The 11,878-nt window shown below is 46.3% G+C and overlaps 1 protein-coding gene across 3 annotated transcripts in view; it reads left to right on the top strand.

The window, feature by feature from the left end:
* The window catches only part of ACSM1 (acyl-CoA synthetase medium-chain family member 1), a 42,250-nt gene that overhangs the window by 18,427 nt on the left and 11,945 nt on the right, over positions 1-11,878 (top strand). For all 3 annotated transcript variants that reach the window (XM_012647489.1, XM_012647488.1, XM_012647490.1), the window contains 4 exons: positions 1,512-1,719; positions 3,331-3,471; positions 6,298-6,457; positions 9,818-9,897. In XM_012647489.1, coding sequence (XP_012502943.1) covers positions 1,512-1,719; positions 3,331-3,471; positions 6,298-6,457; positions 9,818-9,897 — 589 coding nt within the window. The remainder of the gene's footprint in view (positions 1-1,511; positions 1,720-3,330; positions 3,472-6,297; positions 6,458-9,817; positions 9,898-11,878) is intronic.

Below are 11,878 nucleotides of genomic sequence, written 5' to 3'. Positions count from 1 at the left end.
GGTTCTTTTTTGAATCACCTCTTTCATTTTATCATGCATACTCATGCAACACTTTGTCATGCTTTTGATCATACAGTCTGTCTCTCTCTCTCTCTGCCTCTCATATTCTCTCACAAATAAAATAGTTGATTAATTCAACTAGCTCACGCAACATCGAGCATTAACAGCAATGGCAGAAGGGGCATAGAGATGAAAATCCATGACATCTGTAGAGCTAAGAGATGGTCCATGGGGAATCCAAGACTTGCACAGAGCCCTCTGGGATAAGCAGAATTCAAGAGAATTAGAAGCAAAGGAGGGGCACTCCACGCAAGGGCATAGGACTTGTAAAGGCTTGGAGCTAGGAATAGCCTATATGAAGAATGGCCACTTTGAAATAGAGAGTGGCGTTGCAAGAGAGAAAGACGAGGAGGAGGCAGCACCTCCAATGTCAGAGTGGAGAGTGTGGTGTTTTCCTGGAGGGAAGGCACAGGTGTTAGTGCAGAGAAGAAATGTGGAGGGGGAAAAAGTCAATGCTTTACGGAACGTAGGCAAGTAACAACATGGGAGATGAGTGGCAGCAAGCCTCACAACAGGGCATCCAGTGGAGGGGTGGGAATGGAAGGCTCAGTGGGAACAAAGAGGCCTGAACTCATTGTTGGTGATGGAGACAGAAGGGAAGGTAGGAAAGATCAAAGGACACTGTGGTTAGATTTGGAATGAAGGGAGGAGAGGAGATTCAACATGACATCAAAGGACTGGCAGAGAGGGAAGTAGGTTAGAGGAGAAAGATGGGGGCAGGGATGCAGCCAGTCCTGATGTCGGGGACGCTGTCCCATGCACATCTACACTCCCAGATCCAGCGTAAAGTTGTGTAAAGTGGAGTCCACCTGTTTTTAGGATGGCTCCAGCTGGAGTAAAAAATGTTAGGATGAGGCCGGGCGCGGTGGCTCACGCCTATAATCCTAGCACTCTGGGAGGCCGAGGCAGACGGATTGTTTGAGCTCAGGAGTTCGAAACCAGCCTGAGCAAGAGCGAGACCCCGTCTCTACTAAAATTAGAAAGAAATTAATCGACGAACTAAAAATATATAGAAAAAATTAGCCGGGCATGGTGGCGCATGCCTGTAGTCCCAGCTACTTGGGAGGCTGAGACAGAAGGATTGCTTGAGCCCAGGAGTTTGAGGTTGCTGTGAGCTAGGCTGACGCCATGGCACTCTAGCCCGGGCAACACAGTGAGACTCTGTCTTGGAAAAAAAAAAAAATATGTTAGGATGAGGCTTTCAAATTTTAATGCGCATAGGAATCACCTGGAAAACTTGTTAAAGGGCAGATTCTCATTCACTGGGTTTGGCGCTGGACCTGAGACTGCATCCCAGTGGGTGCTGATGCTGTTGGTTTGTGGACAATACTTTGCACAGCAAGAGGTTAGGGGGTTTCTATGCAGACAAGCCAGGCCTGAAGCCCACGGTTGTTCAAAAAAAAAAAAAGAAAGAAAAAGACCAAAACAAGCAGTTCCTTTCTCATCACCAGGGATCATCATCCTGCCAGGGACTATCCAGTTGAAGGCGAAGGACATTCTCTACCGACTACAAATGTCTAAAGCCAAGGCCATCGTGACCACAGACACCCTTGCCCCAGAGGTGGATTCTGTGGCTCCAGAGTGCCCCGCTCTGAAAAACAAGTTCCTGGTGTCTGATCACAGGCGGAACGGGTGGCTGGACCTCCGGTCACTGATGAAGTGAGTTTCCGGTCTGATGAATGTGGTCTCTGAGGAAAGAGGAGAGTAGGGCGGCCACTCCCAAGGGCTGGGAGACAACAGCCAGTTATGGGAAGCTCACCAGGTCTGATGTCAGAAACCTTCTCTTCCCAACTCTGTCACTGATTTTCTCTGTGACCTTGGACTAGTTCCTTCCCCCTCTTTTTGGTCTCATAAAAGTTGAACTTTTTTAGGGAGCTGAACTTACACGTTCCTCTCGTTAAAGGACACTCACCCCTGGGACTGTGCAAAGGAGATGTGTAAAGTCAGGGGGCGATGGCATATTCCTGGTAGGTGGGAAATCTAAAATCTTATTTTTATATAACAAATAAATTTATAAAGAAGTTGAATGAAATATTAAAATGCATTTTTTTAAGGTGAAACTTGAGACTTCAAGAAAAAAGAAATTGCCAGCTATGGCTGGCCTGTCACTTTCCATTTCCCAGGGCCTGAGTTCTTTCAGAGACAATTTTCAGGCAAAGTTAAGGAAGTGTTGGAGGTAAGCAAGACCCCTGCCACCTCCAAATCTCTGCTTCTATAAGCATTCGGGCACATCTCATAGCACACGTGCAAACCATACTGGGTTTATTTTCTTGGAGTAACACTTGAATTTTTAAAGCTCTTTGTTTCAACCTATAAAGATAAACATTACAGCGAAGTCACATCTTATGCTGGATCCTAAAGTCACAGAATTTAATGCAAACAGCTTAAAAATCAAGAAAATTCTTGAAAACTCCCTCAAATTGTCCAAAGTCAGTATAGTGCCATTTCTCAGCCAGACCAGCAGAGCCAGGGTTTCCTCCAGTGTTGGGATGATTTGCAGTTCCTTTGAACATCATGGGATGCTCACGTGTACAACGACAGTAGGCCCAAGGGCCTCTCCGTCCAAGAGAAGGTCCTAAGAATCAAGGCAGACCAAAAGAACCACAGATTCCATCTGCCACCTCAACTATATGCCATGGCAAATGTACGCCAAATGTGGTAATTAGGTATATTTCTGAAACTCTCATTCTCCCTCACTTTCTCTCCCCACCCCTCTTCACTGAGATGACAGAGTTAAATTCCTATAAATCTAGTTTATGTAAAAAAAAAAAAATCTTAACAGTGTGGTTAAGAGCACAGACTACGGCTCAGACAGGGTTTGAATCTTGGCTCTGCCACTTGCTAGGTAGACATCTTCAGGCAAGTTATCTAACCTCCCTGAGCCTCTGTTTCCTTATCTGCAAAATGGGCATGATGAGAGGAGTACTTGCCTCCTAGAGTTGCTCTGAGGACTGAATGAGATCATATTTGTAAATCGCTTAAAGCATTTTAAGCACTTTAAGTGATTTACAAGTGCTATTTAAGTGTTCGTTAATTTTTTTTCAATTCACTGTATGTTCTCAGTGTTTCAAATGAAAAAATGCTACTCCACTCGTCTGAATCACCCATAAAGTCACTTTGATGCCTAGCACTGAGAGATCTAATTTTTTCCTCCAGTGATGCCAACTCCCAGTTTCCTGTCTATGCCTTGTGTTCTTTCTTTTGCTCCCCAGAGGATGGAGAAAAACAGCACACGTGACTTTTCTCCTTTTGTCTTGAATCTGTTTGCAGCTCAGCATCCCCAGACCACACTTGTGTTAAGTCAAAGACGATGGACCCCATGGTCATTTTCTTCACCAGCGGGACCACAGGCCTCCCCAAGATGGCAAAGCACAGCCATGGATTGGCCTTACGAGCCTCCTTCCCTTCATGGTAGGAAAGAGGGCACCACTTAGCGGCTGGATCCTAGATCTGGGGCAAGGGATGTGTGCGCATGTGTGGTGTGTCTGTGTGTGCACGTGTGTGTGTGTGTGTGTATATGTGTGGTCTGTGTGTGTGTGTACGTGTGTGTGTGTGTGTGTGTGTGTGTGTGTCATTGGGACAAGAGCCCTAAATAGAAGTGACACCATCCTGTTTCTCCCTTCCACTCTCTGTGGTTCAGGCCTCTGAGGGTCTGAGAAGGAAAGGCTGGGAGTCCTAAATGTTTGCCGACAGAGGCCTCCGAACAACAAAGGGGGTTCAGTTGGGTCCTACCCAAGCATCTTCACAGGAGGTGTAGAGAACATGTGGGTGAAGCAGCAGGCACTCTGCAAGCCGCGCAAATGACATGCCATTATTTTCCTAACAGCAGCTCCACAGTTTATTGGGAAAAGACAGAATATTCCAGCAATGTGACCTGAGGTGATAAGACTCCCTTTTCTTCTCCACTATGGGCAAATCAGACTTGGAGTTTCGCAATTATAAACTGCTAGGGAAGAAAATATCTGGAACCGAGCTATGCCAAGCCACTGCCCCTAACCTACAATAAACAATCCATGCAGGCTGAAGCTCTAACTGTGGATTAATCATTTAATCAATTCTAAACCAATCCTCTACATCTGTAGTTCCCAACCCCCAGGCCAAGGACTGGTTCCACTCCGTGGCCTGTTAGGAACCAGGCTGCACAGCAGGAGGTGAGTGGCAGGGAAGTGAGTGAAGCTTCACCCGTATTTACAGCCGCTCCCCATCGCTCGCATTGCCACATAAGCTCCTCCTGTCAGATCAGCGGCAGCATTCGATTCTCATAGCAGCACAAAACCTAATGTAAACTGCGCACGCAAGGGATCTAGGTTGCAGCTCCTTATAAGAATCTAATGCTTGATGATCTGAAGTGGAGCTGAGGTGGTGATGCTAGTGCTGGGGAGAGGCTGCAATACAGAGTATCATTAGCAGAGAGGTTTGACTGCGCAACAAATGTAATACGCTTGAATCATCCCCAAACCAACCCCCCTGCCAGTCCATGGAAAAATTGTCTTCCATGAAACTGGCCCCTGGTGCCAAAAAGTTGGGGACTGCTGCTCTACATCTCTTTCCCTCCTCCTTTCCAACTAGTAACATTCATAAACACGAAGTTCTGTGTATTTTCTAACTTATTAACCAGAACAGGGGGTGGAGAATTCTTCTTGTGGGCAGTGCCTATTTGCACGAATGATAACAATTGAGTAGCAAAAGCCCTGGAGGGAGAGGGAGGAAGATGGCTGCCTGGAGACGTTGGTCACTAGATCGTCTCAGAAAGAAGAAAAAGTTTTAGATGGAAAAAAACATAGGCCAGGTGTAATTCTGAGGAAGAAATGCCAGAATCTACCAAAGATCCCGTGGGAAGAAATCACAGAGCAGCACAAGAAGGAGTAAAATTGCAGCAGAGATCAAGCTCTGAGGAATTTGGAGCCCTGTGGACAGGGCAGGTGGGGATGTTTGTTCTCCTCCTCCACATCTCTAGCAGACTCAAGGCTCACAAACTGTTGGAGCCCAAAAGCTGCTGCCGCTGCCAGGGAACTGGGAGCTTTTTAGAACAGAGCACCAGGCTTCCAGCCCCTTCGGGGTCACTACCACTAACCACAGCCCTGAGCTGAGGTGGTGAGTGACATACTGCTTTTCTACTCATTGCGTGCCTTTGTCCTCCCCAAGGAGCTTCAACCCTTCAATTTGCTTGTCACTGATACCCCCTCAAACGTTTCCCAATGCCTGCCCAGACTGCGGTGGCCACAGGGGACCAGCGGATCCTGGGGGATCTGTGTGATCCCAGAGATTGGACATTCAGGGAGGGCTGCCTTCAGAGAGGAGGGACAAAGGGGACCAGAGTGCCAGCTCTCCTCCATTTAGACTCTTTTCCACCTCCCCTCCCCTGCCCTCAGCTACTGACGCAGCCGTGGCAGTTCCCACGTGATCCAGCATGGGTGCCCCTAGGGACGATTGAGCTGGGGCTCTCAGGAGCAGCTGCTGCCCCACAAAAAGGCTTCCACAGAGAGTGGGGCTCACACCTTTCCTCTTAAAGACCTGCAGCAGACCCAGGGGTGCTAGGACTGTGAGCTGAGAGCACTGTCAGCCCTCCCCAATGCTGCCCGCCTGGCTGCTCCAGCAGAGCGGAGCAGGTATACCCTGAAGCAGAGGGACATCAAACCTGCTTGAGCACTCCATGGGCACCTCCAGACCAGCACACTTCTCCCTGGCACAGTCAGGAATTGGACTTGGAGGATCAGAGGACAGGCCTGCAGGCCAGACCTCAAACACCCAGGACTCGATTGTGTGCCCCAAAACAAGGCAACGAAAATTGCAAAACAAACCCAAGAAGGGAAGGAACCCAACGGGGAAAAAACAAAAAGAAGGGCCCGGAAGAAGCCCAACCCCAAGGCCCCCCGGAAACAACCCCCCCCCCCACGGGAGGGCTAGACATGAGAGATGCCGGGTGGTCAAGGCTGGCTTCCGGGTTTGGTGCTTGGACAATTTCAGGGACAGTGATTACGTGTCTGAGATACAGAGAACACGGGAGGAGAATCAGTGCAAGGGAGGCAGTATGATTGAACCAGTTTCAGTTGTATGTGATCGGGAACGTGATTTGGTGATGCATCTTTGAGACCAGGCGTTGAGGTGGTCTGGAGCCCCACATAAACCCCACACTGAGGTGGAAGGGGTGAGTCCCCAGTTGAAAACCAGAGTCCTTAGCCCTTCATCACATCCTTCCGTGATCACACAGCTGAGGCTACTGCATTTTGGAGTTAGCAGGAAATTAATGGACCTCAAGATGTCTGATGTCTTCTGGTGCCTGTCGGACCCAGGTTGGGTTATGTGTTTCTTCGGGTCCCTGATTGAACCATGGACAGCAGGATCTACAGTCTTTATCCATCATATGCCCCGAGTTGACCCCAAGGTCATTGTACAGGTAAGAAGACTAACCTTCCAGTATTAATAAACTCCCATAGGAAACCCACGTTTCCAGGCCAAAAGCTGGACCCTGCTAAGAAATATTTTGTTGAGTAAAGAAGGCCAATAAGTGTAAGGTGACCCTGGTTCTGGGCTTCTTAAAGTGTGGAGCATTGAATCAGAGTCATTGTATCAGAGTCACATCAAAATGTAACCTGGAAGAAAATGCATATGACCAGGCCATTCCCCAGATCTCTGGATCAGACTTTGTAGACTTGTAGAATGTGATGCATTTTGAGAAATTAAATTAACCACAACAAGCCCAAGTCTCCTGGATGCTGGTTCCTGACTCTGCAAGGGCCAGGTAGGTGGGGTGTGTGTGTGCATGTGTGTCTGTGTAAACACACATGCATATGTTGTTACTTAATATAATGAAGTGTTTAAAAACAAGCCCTTGGAATATCTAACTTCTTATCCCACGTTTGAAATTAATTAGCAGCTTACTTACCACTCTGAGCCTCAGTTTCCTTCTCTGTAAAATGGGACTTTTAATCGTTACTACCTCATAAAATCGCTGGGAATATTAACAACATACTGCAGGAAAGTGTGTAAAGTGTAATACTTAGCACTGAGGCTGGCACAGAGAAAACGCTTGGTAAATGATAGCTGTTGCTGGTTTTTATTAGTAGTAGTAGTAGTAGTAGTACATCCCAATGACAATTGCGGTCACCTGCATGAACTCCTTGGGTGTACATCTCTTCACGAGAAAATTCTCTCTGTGTCTCCACCCCCACCCTTGCTTTCCCTCTCAGAGGCAGACTTGCCCCTCCACCTCTCAAAGTCCACCCGACTTCTGCAACCACTGCGGTTCTGTTCTTCCCTTGCCCTTGGATCAGGAGCCTCTCTCCATTCATCTTTCACCTAGTCAACCTTTTTCCCTGTATTTCCAATCTCTCACTTTTCATTAGTTTCACTCCCTCAGTCCATAAACACATTCAGTGTTCCCATCCTAAAAATACCTCCCCTTGACCCTGCTACACATTGGGTCAAACCCTTCTTTTCTCCCTTAATAACAAACTTCTCCATAGAACGTTCTCCGCTTGCTTCCCCCAGCTTACTCTGGAACCCTGCAGTCCTCCAACAGTCTGCCCTTATTTTTCCTCTTTCTTCCAAGCAATCTCCTTCGATTTCTTTTTTTTTTTCTTCAGCAAACGCATCAATGCAGGTGGTTCTCGAAACTGTTCGTCGGGTCTCCTCTTCTCTGTCCAGGCAAATTCCCCCAGGCTAGCAGGATATTCCCAGTTGGCCAGTTGGTCAAGTCCATCCGATCATCCCTCCAGCATCTCAAACTGCCCTTCCCACCCATATCATTTCCTGCACCCATGCCAGTATCTCCTGACTCACCACCGTTCCTTCCTGCGCCTGAGACTGTCAGCGGCACAAGCGGCACTGACCACCCTTCCACCCTCACCACGCTTACTTCTCCATCTGCTACAGGGAATGTCCCAAAAGTCTTCATGTATTTTCAGCTTGACTAGTTCAAATAGCCTACAAATTTAAAAAAAAAAAGCATTTGAAATTTTAATTATTTTTATTTTCCACTTATTACTTTTGTTTATTATTAATAATAACCTTTAAAATTCATTTATTGTTTCACTCCCTCTTCTTGAAGATGGAAGATATTGATTAAAACAGAAAAGTTTAAATTAAAAATTTACTATTCAAATTCACAAACCATCTCCTCTCTGCCTGCCCTCCCCAACTTACCCCTTCTTGCCAGATCTGTTACAAGAGACCCCTGCTCTCTGCCCCACACCCTACTGAGAACTGCAAAGCACCAGGGTGAGTCACAGATTACAACTTAGATGGTAACAGCCAGAGCCCACATTTGGTGAGCACCTACTAAGCGCCAAGCTCTGGGAAAGGCCCTGGACACACGTGATCTGTAATCCTCACCCGCTAAGCAGAGCTCCCTGGGCTGCCAGTAACAGAAACTCGCTTCAAAGTAGCTTAATGGACAAAGGAATATGTGGGAGAGGGACACTGGGACATCTCATGATGCCGCAGGAGGAGCGCAGTGGAGTTTGACAAGGATCTGGAACAAGAACCAGAAAGACACCAGGAATCAAGGCAGCTTCTGTGTCTTTTCCGTTTCTCTCTGGGATCTGCTCTCTTCTTGCTGTTTGTAGAACCGCTTTTGCTCCTTCACACGCACAAGGTCAAACGTGGCAACCACAGCATTCCCGGGCTGATGCTCCCCCTTCCCAGATGACCGGCCGGATGGACTGCAGGCTGAGCGGTGCAGCCCAAGGCAATTGTCCACCACCAAGTCCCAGAGCCAGCCCTCTAGGCCTGGGGCGAGGTTGCAGACGCAGATAGGGCTGGATGGGGGTGACACGTGGAGCGGCACCCTTTGGGGTGGGAGCATTGGCCCGGGGGTGAGAGTAGAACTAAAATTTTAAAAGAGGCAGTAAATGTGAGATATTGTAGAGGCGGAAGCCAGGGAGTGAAAGCTGATTGGGTCCAGGAAGAGAGAGTCTGAGAGTGGAGGCCGATTTCCCCCAAAGTGCCCGTTATGCCTCATCATGGATCTGCGTGGAATACATAGATATTCCCGTTTTACAGATAAGGAAATAGAATTGCAGAGGAATTAAGTAAGAGCGTTTAAATTTAGATTGGGCAGACCCCCAAACCCACATTCTGCCCCCTTTACTGTTCCTCTCTCTCCTAGTGTATCTCCACCCTGATCTGAAACTCAGAAAGATAATAGGGAATATGTATACTTTAAATAATAAGTAATCTGGATCCAACCAACCTCAACCTTCCTAAATTTAGTTCTTGCTCCTCACCAATGGGTCTAAATAAGTCATATTGTTTCACTTGCCTGAAACGTTTCTTCAGCTCCTGAGACTTGGTTTCCTGTTATTCATTCTTTCTCCAAGAGTGAAGAACCCTATTTCTCCACCTGTACACACCATACCCATTTGCTAATGTCCCAACTAAACGCCACCTCTTCCGTCAAGCTCCCTGGACCACCCAACCAGAAGGAATATTTCCCTCTGCTGTGTTCTTACAGAACCTTCTTCGCGTCTCTCCCAGGACATCTACCAACTTCTGCGTGACCATTGAGTCCTGTTTTATCCCTCTGTTAGTCCCTGCTCTCCATGGGAGTTGGAACACTGTCTCACTCTTTTTATATTCCCCACACTACCCGACACATACCGTGTGTGAAATTCATGCTCAATACACATATATTGAAAGAATTAACAAATAAATAACCTGGCTCTCCGAGAGGGTAGATCAGGACTAAACTGCTAATAATTGGCTGGTATTTTTAAGCTTAACTAAAAATAAAACTTCTTCTCTCTTAACTTTCCAGACGTTGTTCAAATATCCCATCACCCAACTCATGGGGGTGCCATCCATATTTCGAATGATCCTGCAGCAGAATTTCACCAGGTAGGTGGAAGTGGCTGGTAACAGCAATCTTTGGGTGGGATTTTGAGGAATTTGATGCATCGTGGTCTGTTTTTCCTCTGGTTTTTTGAGGAGCGTGTGTGTGTGTGTGTGTGTGTGTGTAAGCGTTGATGGTGACAATTATTAACCAGTCGAACTAATTAAAGCAGAACCCAAAGATCCAAGAGAAACACTCAATGAGCCGTACATCATGGCGGGATTATTCTTTTTTAAACATTTTTATTGTGAAATAACAAATGTACAGGAAAATACATACGACATAAATTTACAGATGAATAAATTATTGATGAGAAAACGCCCATGTAAGTACTCGCCCAAATCACAAAAATATAATATTGCCAGCACCCCAGAGACTTCCACATGCCTCCCTGTGTCTCCTAAAGGATCCACTTGCTTGACTTCTATGGTGTTCACTTCCTGACTTTCCTTTATAGTTTACCTCCTAAGGAAATATCCTGAAACAAAAAATTCCATTTTACATGCTTTTGAACTTTACATATGTAATTGTACACTATTCTATTATACCTGGAACACTATGTTTCTAAGATGTGTCCCTGTTGTTGCATATTGCTATAGTTAATTTTCATTACTGTATGGCATCCCATTTTATGAAAATACCACAATTTTTTACATCAATCCTGCCATTAATGGACATTTAGCTAGTTTTCACTTTGCAGTCATTGACGATTAATGCTGTGTTGAGCTCTGGTACATGCACCCTGGCGGATATAAGCACACATTTCTCCCGAGTTTTTCCAGGGGAAGAATTGCAGGTCACACTGACACTGCAAAATACCACACTACTTTTCAAAGTATAAAACCAATTTATGCCCCCACTGGCAAGATGAGAGAATTCCCATTGTTCCACATCCTTGCCAACACTTGTTATTGTCAGAATTATTTAATATTAATTTTTGCCAATCTGATGGATGCGTTATCTTACTACAGCTTTATTTTTGCATTTCCTTGTGTTTTGGGGGTTAATTTGTAGCTAGCCTGAAATCTTCTTTTTGAAACTGATGGGCATTTACCTATCTTTCAGAGACTCTGAAATTGACATGGCTACTTCAAAAATCACAACTAACATGTTTTAGACATCAGAGTTAAAATATCAAAGAGTTTAATGATAACCCTTACGGAGCTAACTCTGAATTACAGCCAAGTTGATTTTACATGTGAAGCTTCAATCTGGCTGTATTCTGTTTCCACTTGTATTTCAAAGCTCATTTTACAGCAACATTTTGCAACATTCCTCAAACGATGGCCTTTGTCTAAACCCAGTAAAAATCTCATCAGGGCATAAGGAATAACTCCACCTGAGACACTGCCTGCTTTATGTACTTTGGATAAAGCTCCTGAGGAGTGAGGAAGACACCCTCAATGAGCCTGGCCTCCTCTTCATCACTATTGACTCTGTCTAGACCAGGAGAGGGTGATGGGGGGAGGGGAAGTGGTCCAGATGTTGCTACTTTCCTCATCACCAAGAGCTGTCCGGGCTCAGCCTCACGCCAGCTGGATTCATCTGGCTCTCAGACCTCAACCACTAACCCCCCGTCCCCTGTTACCTTCAGGGAATCCAATCATTATTTTGTGATTCTTTAGGGAAACCTCAGGGGGAAAATGCAGGAGAGGCTTTGCATCACATGACGTACCTAACAAACTACTACAAATGTTCTCAGCAGATTTTGCTGTTCTCTCTGAAATTCTTCCTGTCCTGGCTGCTACCTGCGCCCCTTCTCCTCCCTTTGCCTTCACTCTGTCCAGCCTTCCCTGATGTCCTGAACGATTCATTTCCAACCCCTAGTGTGCATTCCCTATTTAGAAATATTAACGCAAAAGCCCTCCAGTTAGCATTCCCCAGCCTCCATAGAAGGAAGAGCAGCTCCGTTATCACCCCAGTGTGTCCGTGGGGTCTTGTCCCTCACTCCTTTATGGGTTGTTAAAAACGTCCCTCTGGGCCGGG

Source organism: Propithecus coquereli, unplaced genomic scaffold, assembly GCF_000956105.1.
Source record: "Propithecus coquereli isolate 6110/MARCELLA unplaced genomic scaffold, Pcoq_1.0 Scaffold27, whole genome shotgun sequence".
NCBI classification, from domain to species: domain Eukaryota; kingdom Metazoa; phylum Chordata; class Mammalia; order Primates; family Indriidae; genus Propithecus; species Propithecus coquereli.
Note: the sequence above shows the minus strand (reverse complement) of the source record. Positions and strands in the feature narration are given on the sequence as shown.